This window comes from Macrobrachium rosenbergii, chromosome 26, assembly GCF_040412425.1.
Source record: "Macrobrachium rosenbergii isolate ZJJX-2024 chromosome 26, ASM4041242v1, whole genome shotgun sequence".
Classification (NCBI taxonomy): domain Eukaryota; kingdom Metazoa; phylum Arthropoda; class Malacostraca; order Decapoda; family Palaemonidae; genus Macrobrachium; species Macrobrachium rosenbergii.
This window is the reverse complement of record NC_089766.1, coordinates 44,946,056-44,971,136: the sequence shown is the minus strand read 5'-3', so window position 1 is coordinate 44,971,136 and position 25,081 is coordinate 44,946,056. Positions and strand designations below refer to the sequence as shown.

Sequence of the window (25,081 nt, the reverse complement as noted above, 5' to 3'; positions counted from 1 at the left end):
AATAGGTATGCATATCAACTGTGACTTTAAGAATAGGTATGCATATCAACTGTGACCTTAAGAATAGGTATGCATATCAACTGTGACTTTAAGAATAGGTATGCATATCAACTGTGACCTTAAGAACAGGTACGCATATCAACTGTGACACTAAGAATAGGTATGCATATCGACTGTGATCTTAAGAATAGGTATGCATATCAACTGTGACCTTAAGAATAGGTATGCATATCAACTGTGACTTTAAGAATAGGCATGCATATCAACTGTGACCTTAAGAATAGGTATGCATATCAACTGTGACCTTAAGAATAGGTATGCATATCGACTGTGACCTTAAGAGGTATGCATATCAACTGTGACTTTAAGAGGTATGCATATCAACTGTGACCTTAAGAACAGGTATGCATGTCAACTGTGACTTTAAGAAGAGGTATGTATATTAACTGTAACCATAACAAGAGGTATGCATATCAACTGTGACTTTAAGAATAGGTATGCATATCAACTGTGACTTTAAGAGGTATGCATATCAACTGTGACCTTAAAAACAGGTATGCAAGTCAACTGTGACTTTAAGAAGAGGTATGCATATCAATTGTGACCTTAAAAATAGCGATGCATATCAACTGTGACCTTAAGAATAGGCATGAATATCAACTGTGACCTTAAGAATAGCTATGCATATCAACTGTGACTTTAAGAGGCATGCATATCAACTGTGACCTTAAGAAGAGGTATGCATATCAACTCTGACCTTAAGATATTTGCATATCAACTGTGACCTTAAGATTATGTATATCAACTGTGACCTAAATAATAGGTAAGCATATCAAATGTGCCCTTAAGAAGAGGTATGCATATCAACGGTCACTTAAACAGGTATGCATATCAACTGTAACCATAAAAAGAGGTATGCATATCAACTGTGGCCTTAAGAATAGGGATGCATATCTACTGTGACTTTAAGAGGTATGCATATCAACTGTGACCTTAAGAATAGGTATGCATATCAACTGTGACCTTAAGAATAGGTATGCATATCAACTGTGACTTTAAGAGGCACACATATCAACTGTGACTTTAAGAATAGGTATGCATATCAACTGTGACCTTAATAGCCCCAAATTGGCCAAACGGGCATTGGTTCCTATTATCTCAACAATGGACAAAAAGATCAATTCCACTAGCATCCGCTGTTCTACCCTAGCCAGTACGAGGCAAAGTCTCTTACGCATCCTCCTTTCTGGGCCAAGACCTTCACATACTCACCCAACATTGCTAGGTACCTAGTGCAAAAATTACGGACTTCTATCCAGCATTACCAGTCCATATGGAAGATATGGTTAGAGAATATTCATACTGAGAGCCCAGTTGAGATTTCTATAGAAACACATTATTTTTCTTATATACCCTTTTGACGATAAATGCCTTGTGGTTACAACAGTCATGGCATACAAGGCTGCATTAACAGAACCCTTGCTTTATGGATTCGGGATTGACTCCAGTATAGAAGTTGTCACTTCCATTCTGCAGTCTTTTGCTCTACATAGGCCCATTCCCGAAAGGCTTCCAATTACTGGGTTCCTGAACAAGGTGCTTAGACTTCTATCAACACCTCAATTCAGTGGACCCAATACAACCACAATGCACAGGCTACAAAAGGTGATCTTCTTGATTGCATTAGCATCAGGAGCTCGTATTAGTGAACTGGGCTCTCTTAGATGGGGACGATGCATCACGCAAATAGCTGACCATCAATTATTATTGTCCCCTAGTCCATCATTCCTGGCCAAGAATATGGACCCTTTAAAAAAGAAATCCATTCTTATAAGAAAACCCAATTTAGCAGACAAGACATTATGCCCAGTTCAAGTACTTAAGCTTTACCTAGAAGTCACAGCAAACACCCCAGAAGACCCTATTTTCCTACATCCTAGCACAAACTAACCACTCTCCCTACGAAGGCTGAGAATGACTGTAGTGTTTTCTCATTAAAAAGGGAAATCCACACTCTTTCCATAGGTCACATGATGTTAGGAAAGTAAGTACTGTACGTCTTTGGCCTTCTTCAGAAATGTCTCTCTCGAAGAAGTCTCCAAATGTACAGGGTAGTCATCAGTTAAATTATTGCCACATGCTCAAACAAATTCGACTACACTGTGTATCAGTAGGTGGCATGGTTAGTCTTAACCCCTACGTGCTGCAGCAGGAAACCAGGGGTCTTATTGGCGGTGAGTATGCTAACTATCGCTGGGAGAGGGGCAACAGTACTACAACTAAACCCAGCATGCTTAGGTAAGCCACTGTAGAATTAAATTCCTAAAACGTAAGTTCGTGTAGTTTCTTGTTTCTTGGTATCAAAACCTGAAGAGTATTTGGATTAAAGAATGGGACTTGAAATCTGTGGCTTGACCTTGGACCAGAAATGTTATTTCCTTTGGGGTGTTGGGTTTAAAAAGTGAGAGCTTAAGCCTTTTTCGTCACCTGTCAATTTCTTTGCAAAGCTCCTTGAGGACGAAACAGCGACTACGGTATCAAAAAACAGGTTTCGACGTAGGAAAAATCTATTTTTGGTAGTCATTGTTGGGTCGTGTAAACCCTCCCACCTTCCTGACGAAAAGGCATGGGATTTGGGAAAGGGATCAACCTGCACTGACCAACAGAGAGTAATGGCTTCTTGGTCTTTTAAACAAGAGGGATGATGCGCATGTGCAATAGTCGCTTCTCTTTCTTGCAGGTTCTTTTGACGTTGGAAAAACTGGGTTCAGCTTCGCTGAAGATAAGGGAAAGTGCCCTCTTATCTTTGAGCCCATTATATACTGCATCACGTGTTATAATGTTAATCATACAACACAATACCTGGCCAAAAGACGAACTAGAAGAGAATTCTTTGATATTAGTTTGATCACCATGGAGCTCTGGTAGACCATGGAAGGTAACTCCTTGAGGGCTCAACAGTAACAACCAAAAATAGGTTTTTCCTACGTCAAAACCTGTTTTATCATAAAATGTATAAGTACATACAGTACAGTAGTTAGTCATGAAAATAATATGAAAACAGAATATTGCTCTACGGAAAAAAATCCGCAAATGGGTGAGTTCCCCTCGAATAATTTATAGATAGGTTCCAGAGAAAATTCCGCGAATCGCTGAGTCTGTGAATTGTGAGAATATGAATCTGAGGGATTTACTGTATTATATTAAACAGTGTTAATGTGGGATGAAGTAAATTTACACTTCATTAGTTGGATATTATAATTAGGTTTGCTCAACACTGCTTCTTAGGTAAACCAACCTGCTAACAGGATGTCAGTAGCTCCAAGTAACAAAGGTGATCCCTGTCTAAAAATATGTTGCCGCATTCTTTCTTTGATTAACAGAGTGATTCATAGTCTAATTTTTCGTTTGCAGGTGACTCAACATCACGATAGGATGGGGTCTTCACAATTCTTAAATTCCTAAAAGTACTAACTCCCTCGTAGGCAAATGATTATGCTGTAAAAACTGAACGAATCCTTATTACAATGTATCCACAAAAATGCAGATCTACAGAAGAGCATTCTAAGTATGACATCTTTCCATGGTTCTTTATCAAATTCATTTTCAACATGTAAATTTTTTAACAGTTCAAGAAAATCTTCCTTTGATCTTGTTGATACCTCAGGACAACAGATCATAATATATCAGTTAACATTTGTTTCCCATCAGGAAAATTCTCCTGTCGAGATTTTTTGATTCACAATTATCATCTACACCACAAGTGGAGTTTTTTATTACAATAATAAGTTCCCATTTGATTAAAAGTCTTTCACATTCCTTACAAACATACAGCTGCTCTCCAGTGTGCAATATTGTGTGCTCTCTCAGAGTCCCACTTTGACTAAATGACTTCCATAAATCTCACACCTGTATGGTTTCTCACCTATATGGACTCTCAAGTGACTCTTGAGAATCTCACCACGTGTAAAAGTTCTGTCACACGTGCTACACTTGAAAAGTTTCTCTCCAGGGTGATTTTTCACATGGACCTTGAGATCCCTGATTTTCCTGTACGCTTTTCCACAGACATCGCAAACAAAAGGTTTTTCTCCCATGTGAACTCTCATGTGCTTTTGAAGATCCCCACTCTGATAAAATTTTTCCCACTTTCCTGACAGGTGAACGGTTTATCTCCAGTGTGAGTTCTCAAGTGATGCTTGAAAGTGCACGACTGCCTGAAAGACCTGCCACATTTCTCACAAACAAATGGTCTATGCCCAGTGTGAATTCGCAAGTGAACTTTTACATCGCTATTTCACCTATGAACTTTCCCACATACTGTACCTCACAAACAAATGGCTTCTCACTCAAGTGAATAATCGTGTGTGTTTGAAGATCCTCATTCTGATAAAAAATTTGCCCACATTCTTTGCACGCAAGCAACTTGTCCTCTGTATGAGTTCTTAAGTGAGGTTCAAGAGTACATGCCAGAGTAAATTGCCTGCCACATATCTCACACGCAAACTGTTTGTCTATGGTGTCAACTCCCAAGTCATTTTCATGCTGCGAGGGAAATGTCTTACCATGTCCACTAAATGCAACTGGCCTCGCTGTTTGATGAGATTTCAGGTGGTCTCTATATGTCTCCCTCAGATGAAGTGACTGTCCACGCTTCTCACAAACATAAGAGCTCAGTCCTGCGTGGACTTTCGTGTGTTGTCTGAAGCTATCTTTATGGTGATACGACTTTCCACAGTATCTCTCTCTCTCTCTCTCTCTCTCTCTCTCTCTAGCTATCCATGTATATAATTTGTAATTTCTTTCTTTTTCAAATAAACTATTTGTCTTCCTCTCTACCTGTCTATTTTAAGCCTCTCTCTCTCTCTCTCTCTCTCTCTCTCTCTCTCTCTCTCTCTCTCTCTCTCTCTCTCTCTCTCTCTCTCTCCATCTGATGAACTAGGTATACAATCTAATTGTATGTATGTATCTAAACTGTAATTTCTCTCATGCTCTTTCAAATAAACTATTTGTTTCTCCCTCTCTCTCTCCTATTTTTTTTTATAGAAGGAAGCCAATAAAAAATAGCATAAGTCCCTTAAGAGACAATACAGGAAATGTAGTGAACTCAGACTTGGAAAGAGCAATGTTAGTGAATAAGTTTTTGACTAGCGTTTTCACAGCTGAAGACACCACCTCAGTCCCTGAACCAGCTATAAAATACAAAGGGCCAGAACTGCTTGACAAAATAACACTTACAGAAGACATTAAAAACAAAACAGAAAAACTAAATAAGTTCAAATCTCCTGGCTCGGGATTCATCCAAGAGAAATTAAAGAGTTAAAAGAGGAGATAGTTCCCCACCCTATATAAACTCTACAAAAAAACTGCATAACAACGAAAGGCACCAAAAGGATGGAAATTAGATAATGTTCCCCCGACTTACAAAAAAGGTCCAAGAGAAGAAGCAGGAAATTATAGACCAATCTGTCTAAAGTCAGTCCCTTGTAAGATTTTGAGTCCATGTGTGCAGATCAAATTTTGGATCACATTGACAGAAACAACCTATTGTCAAACAGTCAACACAGCTTCAGACAAAACAGATCCTGCCTATCAAACCTCTTGAAGTTTTTTCATAACAAGCTTCGTATTTATGACAGTAGTAGAGCAATAGATATACTCAACTTAGATTTCCAAAAGGCCTTTTACAAAGTTCCACCTAAGAAACTAATGACAAAAGTTAGAGCTTTAGGAATTGTAGGAGAAATAGCAACTGGATCAAAGACTGGCTAACTAATACTGTAGAAACCAGGGTGCCATAATAAATGGTGAAGAATCAGAATGGGCAGATGAGACAAGTGGAGTTCCTTAGGGTTCTGTCCTTGGGCTGTTCTTGTTTTTGATTTACATTAATGACATAGATGTAGGCTTACCTAGCAAGATAGCCAGATTTGCAGATGACACCAAACTACATATAAATGCAGCAGAACCAGACGCTGTGGAAAGTTTAAGAAATGATCTAAGGAAAATAAGAGAGTGGTCAAAAAGACGGCAAATGCCTTTTAACTTGGTTAAGTCAAAAGTGTTACAAATAGGAACAAACAACCCTCATGCCAACTACATAGTGCTTGGGAATGACAAAAATAGTGTAGAACAAGAAGAGGACCATGCAGTCATTATTATCAAGGACTAAAATCCACAAAACAGTGCATAAAATCTGAAAAGAAGGCACACAAACTAGTGGGATACATAAAGAGGTAGTTCAGATACAGAAACAAGGAAACAGTGCTGCAGCTCTACACATCAATAGTAAGACCTCAACTTGAATATGCGGTACAGTTTTCGTCACCAACACTAGCTAGGATATAAATGGATTAAAAAGGGTACAAGCAATAAGAGCCACAAACTTAATTGCATTCAACAGGCATATAAGTTACCAAAGACGACTAGTGCCTGAACATGTATGGCTTAGAAACACAATGATTGCGAGGACAAATAATAGAAATATTCAAAATACTGAAAGGCATAAAAAAAGTAGACAGTAACCTCTCCACATTAAACAAAAACCAGCCAAGAAATAATGGATGGAAACTAGAACTGAGGAGATACAACACAACTCACTGTGGGAACTTCTTTACATACAAGATATGTAACACGTGGAACAAACTGCCACCAGAAGTGTTAAACAGCAACAGTGTGGGAGAGTTTAAAAGAAAGCTACAGACAAAGTCATTAGAACACTGTGAATGAACAGTAAAACCTGCTCTTAGAGATAAGTGAGCACATGATGTCTCCTCAGATGGACTAATAAGTCTTCGAGACATCCAAATCCTTGCAACTCTCTCTCTCTCTCTCTCTCTCTCTCTCTCTCTCTCTCTCTCTCTCTCTCTCTCTCTCTGTGTCTGTGTCTATGCATCTAATTTGTAATGTCTCTCTTTCTCTTTCAAATAAACTATTTCTCTCTCTCTCTCTCTCTCTCTCTCTCTCTCTCTCTCTCTCTCTCTCTCTCTCTCTCTCTCTCCTGAAAACTACATCATCAATCGTTTGAAAGAAAAAAAAAGCAAGTATTTGTACATTCCCACCTCATGAATACAGATGAACGATATATCTCTCGCCATCAAATGACTTGAAAAGACATTTTAACGATTAAGTAATATTTTCGTATACAGCTATATACAGCCCTTCGTAGGAATGTGATTTCACTTCTTCAGTGTAAATGTATCTTATTCATTTTCTAAATCATCAACCATTTCCAAGCTATTAAGCTTGAGAGATAAATTGGTCGGGTTGAAAGGCGAGTGATGTCTTTTTGATACATGATGAGGTCATGTTGTGACGCATCTCCGTAATGGCACGGGTTCATTTGGGTAAAGGACAAGGTTTCGTGGGTGGCCTAGGGTATTTGGGTATGCTGCCTAATGTCTTATATTGCAATAAACAAATGAGTAGAAATTCCAAACTGAGTCTTGATAGCTTTTAATATGAGAGGTTAACTGCGCATCAGAGAAGTACTCATATGAATTGCTAAAAGTTTTGCTAAAAGCTACAAGTTTAGCTAAAAGCTAAAAGTTTAGCTAAAAGCTAAAAGTTTGCTAAAAGCTAAAAGTTTTGCTAAAAGCTAAAAGTTTAGCCAAAAGCTAAAGTTTTGCTAAAAGCTAAAAGTTTTTTGCTAAAAGTTTAGCTAAAAGTTTTGCTAAAAAAGTTTTGCTAAAAGCTAAAGGTTTTGCTAAAAGCTAAAAGTTTTGCTAAAGCTAAATTTTGCTAAAAGCTAAAAGTTTGCTAAAACCTATAAGTTTTTTACTATAATCAGTGTAACACTGATTCAATTCCTTAAAAGCATTTTTTTAAATATCAGCAATAGGCAAGCCACACGGCCTGACTAACAACTGGTTACCAAATGACGATAATTTGCATAAAATGTGGCCAGAAATCCAAACAGACTACTATCAAAAATTAACAGGAAGAATGGACAGCTTTACAGTTATCGGCCGTGTTCGTAATCGAATGCAATTCTTTAGCACTTTTCTCTGACCAGGAGCTTAAAATTCCTGCTGTCTTGCCACTTTAGGTAGAAAAGTTCTTCATCCAAACAAGGGCTTGTGGAGAGAGTAGATACCAGACAGCAATAAAATATCAACATTTTCATCATCCAGGTAAAAATCCCTTTTCTGACCCACTCCTTGCTACGTAGGGTAGAGTTAATGATGAAGCCACTAATAATACGTTGAGTACTCAGCCTAAAAACCTTTTGATATTACACAATCTACTGTTCCTTTCTAAAATGCCTAATTATCTTCAGTAATGAGTAACATCTATAATCCTAGATAAATAACAACATATTCCTGACAATTTTTGTTATAATTTATTCCTGTAATCTTAGGCTAGGTCTAGTTTTTCAGCACAGGAGCTTCTTGGAGGCGAAATCTGCAACAAGACACCTTCTGCGTCGGTGCACCATTTTGTCAGGTAATTTTAAAACTATTTTTCTAATGATTTGTTCATCTTGTGCTCTTCTTTGAACAAGAATGTTTGTCAGAATAGGAACAACTTGATATAACAATGCACTTTCACCTGTAGACATATTCTATACCTACTTTCGTTTTGCAACAAATGAGAAAAGCCACATAAAATAGGCCTATGATTAGTTCATTCAGTCACTACTTTTGCATTAATGAGTTTTTAAAATACGTCCCCATAACGAAGGTGTCAATTACTCTTGAATAACAGATTATATTTCCATTTATCATGAGGAAGATGAGATAAGCTACTACAGTAAACCATACTAAACCTCTCTCATAATTAAATTATTCCCCGGTGGATCTCTTGAACCAAGTAACCATTTCACATTCACTGATTCATAATTAAATTATAACTATAATTACATATTTTCTGTACCAGGGACTGTTTTGAATCTTACAGACCTCTTAATTGTTGTAAAGGACATTGACTACAAAGCGTTTATAAACACTTACTCCGAAGGATTATTTTACGACTGACTTAGTACCCAAGTTTCCTTGCGACCAATTTTCGACAGAAGACTTGAATGAGGCAGAAGGAAAATGTTTAAAAATAAACTTAGGTGGTGGGAGCCTTTGTTTTATAAATGTTATTACTATTATTATTAATATTTACTAAAAAGTAATGGTATAGATTATTTTTTATTACACATTATCTATCATTATGCTTGATACATAATGAACGTATTTACATATACATAGCACAAATTTCAGCAAACTAACATTTACACACAAATAATTATATATATATATATATATATATATATATATATATATATATATATATATATATATATATATATATATATATATATATATATATATATATAATATATATATATATATATGTGATATATATATATAAATATATATATATATATATATATATATATATATATATATATATATATATATATATATATATATATATATATATATATATATATAATATATATATATATATATATATATATATATATATATATATATATATATATATATATATATATATATATAAAAAAATTGAGGACATTAACAGAAAATATTATGAAAAAAGTGTAGGCAGTCCATTTTTCATAGATGATTCCAAGCTAATGGTTTTCACCAGCCACAGGTGTTTGAAACTATTCAAGAAACACGTCACACCACATCCACAGAGACTTGCATGTGTGCGCCCAGGACCTTTATAAACCGGGGCAGAGGCACTACCACCTCAGAGGCGGTGGCTCCTCTATCCTCACCTATTACTTCGCCTGTCATTCCACTTTTGACTCAGTCGTGAACTTCGTAGAGTGAATCCTCACTTTAAAGTCGACTGAGGCAGGATGGAATCTTTCCTGTTGACTTTAGGTCTAGTCCTCTTGGTAAGTTTGGGCAAATTTTGTTTTTTCTCAAAAATGTTTAGCTACCACAAGTCCACCTATTCTAGGAATAGATTTCCATGGATGAGGATAGGCCTACATATTTTCCATGAATCTGTCATTTCATTTATATGTGAAATAGGTTTGCATTGGTTCCTGAGATAAAAGTAGGCTTAGCAATTGAATATCTGATTGATATGCATTCTAGGCTTATAGCTTATGTAAGTGTGATACCATCATCATTAAATCATCAATGTTAACACTACTTACAACGAAAGACGACTGATTAATAAAAACTAAAGAAATCAAATAAATGAATGTGTACTTACATACACATATACTAGAAGACAGGTCTAAAGAATTCTAAGCCCAAAGGGTCACGCTGGTTATAAAAAGCAAGAAAGCCTCTCTTAAAGTAAATGAACTAAAATGAACTAGACATATCAACTCTTTTGAGATATTTTTCTGCCTATCTGATGGCCAGTAACCTAAGAAATTTAATTACTGTATATTTTTGAGATGGTTTTCTTTATCTTGTTCCATTTGCATGAGCCATTTTCACCTTTGAAATGGGAAAATGGGATATTATTCTCTATGGTCAAAGGGGCATGGGTCTAGCAACCAAATCCATTGTATAAATGTTCACGATGAAGCAGTCATATATACTTCACATCACATTATTTAGCATCAATACAACACCTTGTGAACTATACAAACAAGTAATTTTCTTGTAATATAAAAAAAAAAAACTTCCAAGATGGAAATTGATATAATTGCACACTGAACACCTCCCTCTGCAACTGCTAGACAATATAGTTCTTCACGCTGAAACTGTCATATATATACTTATAGCTTCATGAGCTATAGGGACGCCTTCTGTTAAGCCATTTCCATGTACCTAATATAACATAACAGAAACCTTTCTAAGGGGGATGTTAACATAATTTCACATTTCATCCTCAGAGTTTCTATTTGGCGAACGCTGTCCCCACTTCGAACGAAGAGTAAGTCGGTCTTTTCATATTTTTCCGTTTGCTATTTGTTCTTTTAAACACTCGTGAGATGATGTGAAAGTTTTTTGAAAAGATTGAAAACCTTTGAGTCAACTTTCACCTTTTTTTTATCGACAGGGATTCAACTTTAAACTATTTACTTTAATACATCACAATTTAAATGTGACTCTTGACAACGAAGAAACAGGGAACCAACAACAGTCGCAATAATAATAATAATAATAATAATAATAATAATAATAGAAACACTAAGGAATAGAAACTTCTTTAATAAGCCACATATTTCCGTTTAAGCTTTCCAGTGTCAGCAAACATTCCACCGCTTGCGATATAGCCAATGCAAAGTTTTTTTTTTTTGTCTCTTCCTTAGCATTGCAAAGCTCTCTCATATGTTCCTTGTTAATTTTTAAGTATAAAATCATATACAGTATACAGTAAACCCCCGGTTTTCGCGGGGATGCGTACCATACCCCCTGCGAATAGCTAAAATCCCGTGAATACTTAAAACTCCTCGAAAAACACTTTAGAACTGCCTATTTTGATAGTTTCAACAGAAAAAAACATAAAAACGCTTACACCTGAGTATTTTAATAGTTTAGTCACAAAAAGTGCATTTAGTCACGAAAATTATATGAAAATACAGTAATTAGTGAATATATCTCAGTGAAAAATACCGCAAATGGGCTAATTTTCCACGAATAATGGGTATATACGTTCCACAGAAAAATCCGCGAATAGTGAGACTGCGAGCATAGGGTGTTTATTGTATAAAATTTTTTGGATTCATGTGTCAGTGATATATATAAGACTACAGTATATTTTTATTCAAGCATATATCAGGGATATAGACATTCTAAATAGCCATATGTTGATGCACGTAGGCTTATGTCTAATTGTCTCATAGTCACATCAGCATATTTATCTTTTTCTTGTACCCTCCTTTTCTCTTCAGGAAGTTCTTCAAATGGGGGGCAAAAAATGATGTGAGCGGTCAACCCAAATGGAATTCGGTTCCCAAAAACTCCAAAACTGATAGACAAGGTAACGTCCAGTCTAACTGTCTTTTGGGAAATCAAAAGTCTTCCCTTTAAAAGTGGTATAGTTTGCCTAGTGCAGTTGTTGAATCTCCTGATCTCCAAATATTTGGGCGAGGAGCAAATTCAGTCCTGCTCTCTGCCGCTGGTGTCTCATGAATGAATGAAAGAGGCGATTCAGATTTTTTCAAAATCAAAACAACTTAGTTTTCGAGGCTCTCAAATTGTTTTAAGATTTTATGGGGATTTTAATAATCTGATAACCAATGTGCTAGGCCAATGTCTTGCTTGCTTCATATTTAACTTTCATCACTTTTGCTGGGAACTCATCAAACCAGAAGCAATAGGCTTATTATGTCCTTTATAACTCCTCTGCTATTCTTTCTCATATCTGCCTCATTCCATTTTATTTCCTAACAGCAAAACCATGAGAGGATTTTATTATCTTTCTAGAGAGAGTTCTCCAAAGGCAGAATTTTATCTAGACACTCAAGTGACTAATTTTTGCTATTTTTCTCTCCCAACATAAGTATTCCCCCTTCCGTGTGGCACTTACACCATGCCTTTGGGCCAGATATTCAATATCGTCTTGAGGCCGACACCTTGCACATGGATCTTTCAGGTAAGTGGCAGTGAGAAAACTCTGATGTTTTGTGCATTTTTTGTCACCTATGAAGACATTTCTTGCCCTCTGTTGTTTCTGGGGCTATTTCCTGCGTTAAAAACATGATTTAGGCGGTTCCATCATAATTTTGTCCCTTTTTTGACCTACTTCGACCTTTTCAGGGACCTACTCCTGGCTTATCTATCTCATTAACCTGCAGTAGAGCTGCCAAGAGGTTCTGTCTGTATCCTTCCACCAAATTCACAAAAAGAGGACTCTACGAAAAGTAAGATACAATTTGTAAACAAGTTATATACCTTTCATACCAGTCCATTGGTTTGTATAACTTTCATGACAATTATAGGTTAACATAAAGCTTAGGATTAAGTAAAAAACGTTGCAGTTCAACCTATGAGTCCTAGTAGAATAATCTTAGTACAGTAGGCCTATCTGCCTACAATTTTAAATCACACAGGGTTTTGAAATTTTCTTTGATGTCACTGAAAAATGATTGCAAAGATAAGAGATAGTTTGAACTTTATGATGGGAATTTTAAGCTGTTTACATAAGACACATTACAGGAAAAGAGTTAGCGAGGAAAAAAGAAAGAAAATACAAGGATTAGTGATAAACACGGTAAGAATGTGTTTTTCCTTCTTTTTGCTTTTCCCTAAAAGGGAAAATTTGAAACAATCTTTGTATAATAGATGTTCGAAAGTGAAGTGGAGGATGAAACTGAATATAATGCTAAATAAATATGTATATAGTTCAGCAATTGTGCTACTGTTGAGTTCTTTGCAGAATCAGTTTGAAGACAAAGAAAATTTTTGAACATTAGACTGATCTAGTGTTACGATGACATGGAGAAACTCATGCTAATTATATATATATATATATATATATATATATATATATATATATATATATATATATATATATATATATATATATATATATATATATATATATATATATATATATATATATATATATATATATATATATATATATATATATATATATATATATATATGTATGTATATATATATATATATATATATATATATATATATATATATATATATATATATATATATATATATATATATATATATATATATATATATATATATATATATATATATATATATATATATATATATATATATATATATATATATATATATATATATATATATATATATATATATATATATATATATATATATATATATATATATATATATATATATATATGTATATATATATATATATATATATATATGTATATATATATATATATATATATATATATATATATATATATATATATATATATATATATATGTATATATATATATATATATATATATATATATATATATATATATATATGTATATATATATATATGTATATATATATATATATATATATATATATATATATATATATATATATATATATATATATATATATATATATATATATATATATATATATATATATATATATATATATATATATATATATATATATATATATATATATATATATATATATATATATATATATATATATATATATATATATATATATATATATATATATATATATATATATATATATATATATATATATATATATATATATATATATATATATATATATATATATATATATATATATATATATATATATATATATATATATATATATATATTATATTTTTTATGAATGTATGTAGGCTATTTGGCTACGGATAAGTAATCTAATGGCTCAAGACACTTTTCCCACACCTTTTATCAAAGATCTGGAAATTCTACCGATCAAGGGTTACAAAAACTGTCATAATCTCTAATTATTTGATCCTCTTCCACAGATACTGCAAATCAACAGATTCTTTTACCCAAAAGAGCGAAAACAACGTGTTGGAAGTCTCCCTCAAATCGACAAGAGGGCGCCCGTGCCATTACGCCTGCACAGTAACGGCCTTAGGTAAAGATGACACTTACCTTTAAATAAACTTTAATGTGTCTAATTGTATTTTTTCATCATTTAAGTCACTTAAATTATTTTTAAGGTAATGGTTAGGAGTATTTTCATTTATTTTGATTTATGAGCATGAATCATGGAACAGTACAGTGACTTCAGATAATAAATTCTTAGCATTTGAAAATACAACTCTCAGAAGAATATTATGAATTAATTGGTGGGATAAGATATCAAATAACAGACTTAGAGAAGTAACTGGGGGTGCAACTGGTCGATGAGTATGTTAGGTCCTTAGGCTGGAAGTGGCTAGGCCTTATGTATAGAAGACAGGGAATAGTATGAGATATACGGGGGTGGGTTGCCCTTGGTAGAAGAGGTAGAGGTAGGCCAAAGGAGACATGGTTGAGGACACTGAGGCAGGAAGCAGGAGATGAGTGTTGGGGGGATCTGGAGGAGTTAGCCCAGGACAGAATGTGGTGGCGTGAGTTCACTGAGGCGGTTATGCATCCCCGTGGGTGCCACAGGAAATTTTTGATTGATTGCTTGATTACATTTTTTCTTTCCATTGAAACAGGACCGCCACCTACAACTACATCAACTTCAACAACCACGCCGACAACAACATCGACAGCAACAACAACTACACCAACAACCACGTCGACAACTACAGATACGTCAACTTCAACAACCACGCCGACAACAACAACAACAACAACTACACCAACAACCACATCGACAACTACGTCAACTTCGACAAGTACATCGACCTCAACGACGACAACAACTACACCGCCTTTCCTTTGCCGTAAGTAAACAGTATTTTACAGTCATTTCCCCAGTCTTCTTCTTCTTCTTCTTCTTCTTCTTCTTCTTCTTTCTTCTTCTTCTTCTTCTCTCGGAAATTACTGCAGGAATGCTGGTCATTTCACGACGAACCTGTTCTCTCGGGGATAAGAGACTCTCTCTCTCTCTCTCTCTCTCTCTCTCTCTCTCTCTCTCTCTCTCTCTCTCTCTCTCTCTCTCTCTCTCAGCTTATTTCGTTGAAAATCCTTTGCTTTCCACCACATTTTTTGAGGTATCATTACAAACAGGGCAAGGACAAAATATCATCTCCACAATTTCCCCAACCATTTTTCTCTCACTTTTCTTAGCGGTTTCTTCCAGCAGAGGCTCTTGGTGCATGCACGCACAGACAGACACAAACACACACACACAAGGTCCAAGACAGCCTTTGGTATAGCCCTCTAAATTGGAGCAGAACTACACATTAAGTCCAAAGTCTGTCTTTCCTCGTCAAGTCTCATTTAGTCAAAGGCTTAATATAGGGAGAAGATAAGAGTTTTTTATTTTTTTTAGATTAAACCAAATTGAATTGCTCTCCGTATGTGCGTGCATTGGAAAGAGTACTTGAAAATCTTTTAAGTTTTTCAAGCACGATTAGAGCTATAATTGTCAGTTTTTATCTACATTCTTAAGCATTCTTAATCTAATCTGGTTACATTTTCCTTATGTCAGCAAATACAAATTTAAGGGTTTTGTTGATGTTTTTTTAGGTGTAAACATGACTACTGTAGATTTCAATCCTTTTCATCATGCTTCAATTCAGTGATATGGAAGGAGGGAAAAATTCCCTTCCTTAGTACAAGTTCTCAAAAGAGTCTCACAAGTCCCTACGACTTCAAGATTTTCCGCCCCTCTTAGCCTGACTATTAAAAGTGATCGTCACTGTCTATAACTTCATCTCCATAACTGCCAATAAAAGGTTTCCTGCAAAGGTTATATATTCTTTAGTGATATTAAATAAACAATCCTCTTATGTAGGATGCGGCCGGCGAAATCCTATAATTAGGATAGTTGGAGGACAGACAACGACAGTTAACGAATATCCTTGGCAAGTTGGACTGACAACACCTACAGGAACTAAACCATACTGTGGTGGATCTATCGTCTCAAACCAGTGGATCGTAACAGCAGCTCACTGTGTCACTGGGTAAGAGGAAGTCACCTTCCTTTTTTTTTAATCAATGCTTTCTCACCTGAATCAGTCATCATCCATTCCACATATATGAACCCCCATTCCAGTATTTGGGATTTCATTTCATTCTGGCCTTGTAACAAACACAACTTGCATTTGGATCTTAAATTGAGTAACATGTTCTGAATAAGATATGCACTTTTTAATCTTTAACCTTTGTTCCCTTCTTAGGTAAGTTCTCTATGGTTTAAGAGCTCATTATTAGTATTCTGAACAAGCCAACCATTGTTTAAAACCTTATCTCTTGAATTTATGCATCTCAAACAGTCAAATAAAAAAACCGTTCAGTGTTTCAGATCTAACCTCCTGCTCCAATACTGAACATCCCATCAAAAGTCCAACTGACCTTCTAAGAAAAATATTAAAACAATTTCCCCATTAAACAAAAAATTTAACCTAGACAATACAATTCCTTATTAAAGAAAAAGTGAACCTCAAGATGAGACTTCATCTTCTTCCGTACACAAAAGCCTGTTGTCAATCCTAATAATAGTCCTATTAATTTTTCAGATCTATTGCATCAAGTGTCAATGTTGTAGTTGGAGAGCAGAACTGGGCCACAACATCTGAAACTACTGTAACACAAAGAATCCTAGCATCTCAAGTATGTAGTTATACCACTGCTTATTGGGACATAAAACTGATAATAAAAATTTTTTTAGAAATAAATAAGACAATCATTCAACTGCAGCTTCATAAGACAGGCCAATCAATTACAAAGAATTCTCTTACAGTTGGTTTTGGCCAGAATAGTGCTTGTTGGCACAGTGATAGAACATATAGGACTCAGGACAGGCGGGCGCTATCCCTTGTCCTACAATGACTGCCTCGGCTTTCACTACGTCTCCCCTGCACAGATGTGACAACGACATAAGTCGGCAGCCATTTTCATTACATACCATGTCTGTGCAAGATAAATGTTCACTCCAGTCCAATGCATTTACATCAGGGAATGTAGCTAGGTTTGAGGACTCGCAACGGCTACCAAAAATAGGTTTTTCCTTCATCAAAACCTGATTTTTGATAGTGTAGCTGCTGTCGTTCTCAAAGGAGCTTATAAAAGAAATTGACAGGTGACAAAATGGCTTAGCTCCTGAAAAAAATAAATCCCAACAACCCAGATTAATTTTTGCTCCGAGATATAGCACAGGTTATTAACCATTTTCTTTACTCCAGATACTAATAGGGTTTGGCAATAAAGAAACAACACACAAACCAATAGTATATACGTGATTCTTTGTGGTTCAAAGGTGACTTACCTAATTATGTCGGGTCTGGCTTAGGGATTAGTGAGCCTTCCCCAGCAATATCTCAGCATTACCACCATTCTCAAGGCAACAGTGTTTCAGGAATTTTTGTTCAAGGTAAAGTCACAGGTTATCAAACGTTTTCTTTATTCCGGATACCGATTAGGGTCTAGCAATACAGAACCAGAGACACACGAACCTATAAATGTATTATCCACTGTGGTTCTACAGTGACTTACCTAATTGTTAGGTATGGCTGCAGGATTATTTTGCCTTCACTGGTTCAGGAAAAGTGCCTCTAATAACCACTCCATACACTCAAAGAATTCTTCAAAGGAACCATTTACGAAGAAAGTTAATGATGTACTCACCTTTTGGATGCCATGCAACTTAGGAAAGGAATAATTCTCAGCTCATGTAGAGAGAGTTATTTGTTTGTGCTAAAGTGTACTAAAAATAGGACCATCTGGGTTGTTCGCTGTGACATCTAGGTAAACCTTAAGTGCTTAACCAGGCATGATATTTTATATGAAATACTGAGTTCCTTCATCAGAAAAGGGATTTTCCCTTTAAAAGTCCACATTCTTGGCCAGGAATGGTAGTACAGGACACAACAGTAAATGACAACTAGGTGTATGAGTTGTGAAATGCTGCCCTTGTCTAAGAGAGCCCAGTATGCTGATCTGAGCTCCTGATGCCAAAGCAGTCAAGATGACTGCCATTTGCAGCATATGAGTTACAGCTGTATTGGGCCCATGAACTGAGGGGATGACAGGAGTCTAAGAACCTTATTCAGGGACCAGGTAATGGGGAACTTTGTAGGAGCTAACCTTTGCAGTGTAAAAGACTGAAGAACAGAATTAACAATTTCAATATTAGAATCAATTCCAAAGCCATAAGCAAGGGTTCTGCCAATGCTGCCTTGTATGCCATGATTGTTGAAATAGCAAGGTGCTTGACTTCAAAAGATAAAAATTGTAAACCTGTTTTAACAGAATTCAACTGGGCTCCCAGTGTTAAGGTAATCTAACCACTTTTTCCATACAGACTGGTCTGTTGGACAGATTAAGTCCTTAGTTTTTGCACTGGTACCTAGCAATTTTAGGCAAATAATCTTCACGGCTGACTAGATTTAAAATTCCACATGAAGGTCACAGCTCAGAAAGGAGGATGCATAGGCGACTTCCCCTCCTCCTGTCTGGGATAGAACATGGAAAGCATTGGAATCTGTTCCTTGCCTGTTGTTGAGGAAATAAGGAACCAATGACTGTTTGACTCATTCAGGGCTACTAGGCCAGCAGTTCTGCTGAAAGCAAAAGATTGTTCAAAGCTTTCAAAATCTGGGACAGTGAGGGAAAAAGGTATATCATCTTCCATCTGTTCCAGTCTTGTAGGAATACATCTCTTGCTTTTGCCTGAATGTCCAGGTTCAGAGACACATACATTGGAAGTTGACAGTTCTTGTATGTGGCAAACTGGTTCACTTCCGGATTATGGAAGCATGTTGGCATTTACTGACTGAGAGAAGCTCAGCATGAGCCTAACCTCTTAATATAAGACTGCAGCCATATTGTCTAGGATCAACAAAATGTGGGTGCCTTTTGGAGGTTTCAATTTTTTGAGATGGAAAGACAGCCAATAGCCCAGGGTAGGTGACCATCTTCCATTCAATGGCTTTCCCAACCTGTCAAGGAGGCATCCGTATGTATTATCCCTCGTAGGAACGGTGGTGTCAGGTCGACCTGTTTGCAAGAGATCCCCTCCAGGTCCATGGACAGAGTATCTTCCCATTTTCAGATGAAGGTGATCTCAAAGCCTTTTCCTGGCATGTGAGAGCCAGACTGTTTAAATCTTGCAGCCACACTCTCAGGATTAAATCTATCATCAACCCAGACGGTAAAAGACCCAGACTTCGTTCCAATTGTTGTCTGGAAAAGCTGGGCTGTGTAAGGAATCTTCTCAGATCCTTCCTTATTCTGATTTGAGTGCTGTTGGAAAGAGATAGCTGGCTGCAAAGAGTAGCCAAAGAAAGTCCCAGCCTAAGAAAAAGTCTGCTAGATGTGAGATTGGACTTGTTCCTTTGAGGACTCACAGCGGCTACCAAAGATAGGTTTTTCCTACGTCAAAACTTGTTTTTGTATGTTTTTATGAAACAAATGTAAATGGAAATACACTAGGCCAAATAACTTCCATATAACCTTTCTGGTGTGAAAGCATAGCTGCATTTAATGACATGTATCTCAGAAATGTCCAAATAATGTGCCCTGTGACAGTATAGTAGTTCTGGCCTATCTATATCCTTACAGATCGTCGTCCATCCAAGTTACAGCAGTAGCACTATGGACAATGACATCGCACTGATCAAACTTGCGACTCCAATTACTTTCCAACCTGACAACAAGATCGCTCCTGTATGTCTCCCAGATGCAGGCAATTTATACGAAAATGTGAATGCTGTAGTTACTGGATGGGGAACAACTACCTCAGGTATGATTCTTCAAATTTCTTCTCAACTATCTCCTCTTATAAATACTGTACTGTACTTCCAAACTCCTCTGCTGGTCTTTGCAATTTCTTTCCACCACCCCCAATAACTAATGTACATCCTGTTTACCTAATTCCTTTTATGATGCTATTGTCATTAGAAACCTTCCTTTCCATAGTATACTATTACTGTCTTTACTGATAAACATTGTACATTTTCATAGTCTTTGTTTGAAACAGCATAAAGAAATTGTGAAAAAATCTTTGTCTTTCATCATCCAAAGTGCATCTTCTCTTCCGCACAATCAACACTGGAATATCGTTATTTTTATTATTATCATATTTAAGGGTAAAATAAGACCCTCTTCTAATGTAAATTATAGAACATTACTAAAAATATCATGTAAGATCCTTAAATCTAATGTAAATTATAGAACGTTACTAAAAATATCATGTAAGATCCTTAAACCTTGATGAGAACTACTGTTCTCATCGCTTAACGATTTACAGTAGCTTCAGGAATTTAACTTGATTTAACAGTATACCCAGAGGAGAGTGCCTTGATAACCTAGGTTAAGACATGATCGACATTAGGTGTCAAGACTTTCTGGGTAAAAGCTCACCTCAGATTATGGGGATGATAAGGAATCATTGTTTCTTGAATCATTTCCTTCTGGTATTTCTTTGTTTTGGAATATTTTTCTTTTTGATTTTACCTTCAAGTGTGACAGTAATTTATAGCTTCATACCACTGCAGGTGGTATCCAACCTAATGAACTACAAGAGGTGACGGTGCCAACACTGACTAACACTCAATGCCGCCTGTCATATGGAACTGCTTCCATCACAGCAAACATGATTTGTGCTGGACCGCTTGCTGGAGGAAAAGATTCCTGTCAGGTAGGGGTGTTGTCAACGATAAGCCTTACATTTTAAAATTAACGTAGACTCGGTATGTAAACATTTTTAGTTACACGGAAGAAATGCTTAAAGACTTCTACAGATGAAGATTTGCAACACCCCATGAAAAGTTCCGGCCAAAAAAACAATTTTCCACACTTTCCTGCGACTTTAACGATGCCAAACATTACTTTCCATTCTCAGGGTGACTCAGGTGGACCACTAGTGGCTCCAGGCAGCGCAACTCAAACATTCAATGTTCTGATTGGAATTGTCTCCTGGGGTAATGGTTGTGCCCTTCCTAATTATCCTGGGGTCTATACCCGAGTGACAAGTAAGTAAATCATGCAAGAATTTTGCTTGATTGGTTTACATCAGACTGCCATCACATCAATCTGAATTATTGTTGAGAGGAAATTAAATGAGTAACAACATTTTCAAAGCAATCTCTTGCCAAAGGACAGAGAGAATTGTGGCAGTTTCCAATGTAAAGGTTGACTATTAAATATAATTGAAATGTTGTTTCTAGACCAAACAGATAAGCAATTAAGAGCGAGAGAAAAATTTGAGACCAAATTCTCGGTTACAAAAAATCACTGGAAATATATTAGCAAATGAACATGCAATTACAATGAAAGAAAGTATTTCAAGGTCTTTTAAAAGAGATGAAAGTTCCAAACCGAACCGACTTTCAACAGCTAAATTAATGTATGATTTCAATATCACACAGAAAACATCAGCAAGTTAGAAAAACATAAATTCTTCGCTTATGAATAAAAATCTCAATGTTCATTGTCAAATAGTCATGACTTCTTTTGCTTGCAAGTGAAAAGAACGTTTTGAGACGAGAGTGATCCATATTGTCAAGGAGCAACTTTCAAAACTAATTATCATAAAAGTAAGGCGAAGGACACTGTCACCGTCATAATGATCAATAGGGATGTTTTGGAAATGGTGTATTAAATTGATTTTTAATTTTTTTTCAGACTATCTCCTTGGATAAATTCATACATAGCAAGTTCTGTAAGTTGTCCAAGGCCGTGAGAACTGTCAACGTATTGGGTGGACCACTGAAGAACTACATGAAATTATCTGAGCACGACTGGACATGAAAGATTAAAATCATTGATCATGGAATTATAGATGTGTGCTTTAGACTTTGCTCTGATATAAGAAATAATAAATCTGGTTTGAGTATTTACTCCAAATCATTGTATGGTAAATTAAATACACCACTTCAGCATTCAGATAAATCTTTCATTTATTTTCCTTCCTTCTGTATGAAAATTCACTTGACTTCAGCTTGGTTACATTGTAGATAACATTAACCTTGAATGGCTAATAGTAAGTGAACTTTCAACTTACATCTTGAGTACAAGTTTTGTATATAGGATAGGATAAAGTAATATCCTATGTTCATCTATAAAATAAAAAGGTCTGATGATCAATTAATTTAAGAATATCTGGGGAGTTAAACTGCCTCTAAATTATCATGGAATGCTGTAAGCCCTTGGACTGACTTTGTCTAAAAAAATAATATCTTTTTATTTTTGTATAAATTCTTTGTTATATATTGACAGTATAGAGTTTATATCAGCAACGTCTGCTGTGTTTGAAATATCGTTCTAGGCCTGAGGCTGATTCATTATGTTTTTATCAAGCAAAATAAACCAATTTTCATTATTTTGGCAAATGACACTAATCTCGCTTCATTCCGGCATTTCCTTCCACTGGAAAGAAGATTGGAATTACCTTCATTCCTGCCCTCTCTCTCTTCAATCATTACCCAGTTAAGAGACAAAAAGGAAATTACAGAAATTTCCACAATATTTTCTTTCTTCCTTTTTTTCACCCTCCCCAAATTTCTTGTGTCTTGTTATGTCCATTCTTGAATTTTATTTCTTGGATCACATAAGCTGTACTAGATTCAGAGAGACTCAGAAAACCACAGGTAGAGAAGACGGCAGTTAGTCTCACCTTGGGCTACTCACCCAGTTATTCTACTGAAGGGGTGATCTTGATCTACCCAACCTTTCATTCCAGACTGTGGACACTGGAGACTGCCTTTAATTGGGGTCTTACCTCCCCATGCAGCTAAAGCTGATGGCATTACTGAAGAACCATTCAATCAGGGTCCACAATATCTTGTAGGTGACTCAGAATCTGTAAATCAACTTTTTCTTTTTGTATATGTAATGACATTGCATTGTTACTGTTGCAGTTTCCTCACAATTATGCATACTTGCATCTTCACAGTTACCTAGCTACTTGAAATCATCCTAAATTATTTTCATGCAAGTCTGAATTTAGTTGCCTAGGACTTTTGTGGCATCTTCATCATCCAAGTATATTAATATACCAACAATACAAGAATAGTCCATGTCAGGGGTTGGTTGCCTAATCAGAAGAGGCTTTTCATAGAAGCTGCAGAGTCACTGCCAACCAAGGCACGCAGACTATATTGAGGCTTATCTGTCAAAGAGGAGAGTCTTTGGCATTTGATGTAACAGGAAGGACAATGATCCACTCCTTGCCACTTTCTGGCTTGTCATGGGCTTCCTACTTTTCTCTTTGCTGTTCAAGGAAGCTGTCTGTGTCAGCAATTAAAGGTTATAGATCAGCACAGACTTAGGTGCTTCAAGTGAATTATGGCACATGTAATAAATGTTTTGAAAGAGGTTCTTTCAAGGATCCTTATATCTAATCACTAAGACTTGTAACTAGAAAAGGAACATGGATGCAAATGCCATAATCAGTATTCTTTCCTGAATAAGACCAACAGTTATATTAATTTCTATCTAAAAGCCTTGACACACAAACCGTACAGTGCATGTATTCTATTGGTCACTTGTGGCTACAGGCCAACCTATAAAGATTCCTCAGAAGGAGGGGTTCTTTTAATCATCTCCATAGCAATGCATCATGCTCACATAGAACAGAATTCTGAGGTATTCACTTATTGCACTACGCTAATAGAGTAAGTGAAGCATTAGTTGCATTAGGCTAACCCAAAACTGAACAACCCACCATCTTACAAACTATGTCCCAGTCCATTTCATGATCACTTGTTAGTCCAGAGCCTCTGGACTGCCTGTTATTTCACTCCAGATATTTGCAGGCTCCTGAGGCCACAGAATATTTGACAGTTTTTGGAGACTACCAAGAGACCTCCAAGCTAAAGAGTGATGGGTTTGTAATAAAACAATTATGATTTTTGAAATAAAAAAAAATTATTTTTACCTAAGTACAACCTATCACTACTGAAAGTAACTACCTCCCAATCCCTCCTCTCTAGCAGTTGGGCCAGACAACACAAGGAATGAATTTCACTACAGCTGAAGGTGTTTTGGAACCCAGATGCACAGACAGCCTGATGGGAGTTTTTTTTTCTGGTGGCTTTCATGAAGTAATGAGTTAAAAAAACTCAGTTTTGTCTCAAACACATTCTATATTTATGGGAAGTCTGTCCTCTATATACAACAAACAAACCTGTCTAATGGAAGTCACAAGCTCTCAATCTGTCAGTTGGGAGTTAGATTTTTTTTATACTGAAGGTTGTTATTCAGGCTGATCAAGAGGTTTAATGTCATGCAGAAGTTCACCACCTGCCAGACAAAATTCCTAGTCTGGTTGGCTACATTTTATTAGTTTGTCTAATAAGGTGCAGTACAGTAGCTCCCAGTTTGTCAAGTGTAGAACAAAATTTAGTTTGCTAATTTTGCCAGTCTGTCTAATTTGCCTAATGGCACGCAGTGGCTGAACCATGTGTCAAATGGAAGTCACACCTTGTTTTGCTAAATGTCATTTGCTTGGTTGAACAACCTGTCTTATGGGGTGGAGTAACTTCTAGTCTATCAGCTGAAAGTCACAACTCACGCAGTGGTTCGCAGCCTGTCCGATGAAACAACAATTGGG

General features: G+C 35.9%; 1 protein-coding gene across 1 annotated transcript; it reads left to right on the top strand.

Moving 5' to 3' along the window:
• The first annotated feature begins 9,607 nt into the window (after nucleotides 1-9,607).
• On the top strand, nucleotides 9,608-22,413 carry LOC136853147 (clotting factor G beta subunit-like). Its single transcript, XM_067128458.1, has 13 exons — nucleotides 9,608-9,859; nucleotides 10,820-10,860; nucleotides 11,822-11,910; nucleotides 12,434-12,525; nucleotides 12,690-12,793; nucleotides 14,388-14,503; nucleotides 15,075-15,305; nucleotides 16,322-16,490; nucleotides 17,046-17,139; nucleotides 20,089-20,269; nucleotides 21,024-21,166; nucleotides 21,371-21,500; nucleotides 22,153-22,413. Exons 1-13 carry the CDS (start codon nucleotides 9,821-9,823, stop codon nucleotides 22,167-22,169), a joined length of 1,446 nt encoding a protein of 481 aa, XP_066984559.1. The 5' UTR covers nucleotides 9,608-9,820; the 3' UTR covers nucleotides 22,170-22,413.
• The last annotated feature ends 2,668 nt before the right edge of the window (nucleotides 22,414-25,081 follow it).

Coding starts and splice junctions, on each gene's coding strand:
- LOC136853147 (XM_067128458.1), top strand. CDS start 9,821: ATGGAATCTTTCCTGTTGACTTTAGGTCTAGTCCTCTTG. Junction 15,306..16,321: donor TACACCGCCTTTCCTTTGCC/GTAAGTAAACAG, acceptor CCTCTTATGTAG/GATGCGGCCGGCGAAATCCT. Junction 17,140..20,088: donor AAAGAATCCTAGCATCTCAA/GTATGTAGTTAT, acceptor ATATCCTTACAG/ATCGTCGTCCATCCAAGTTA.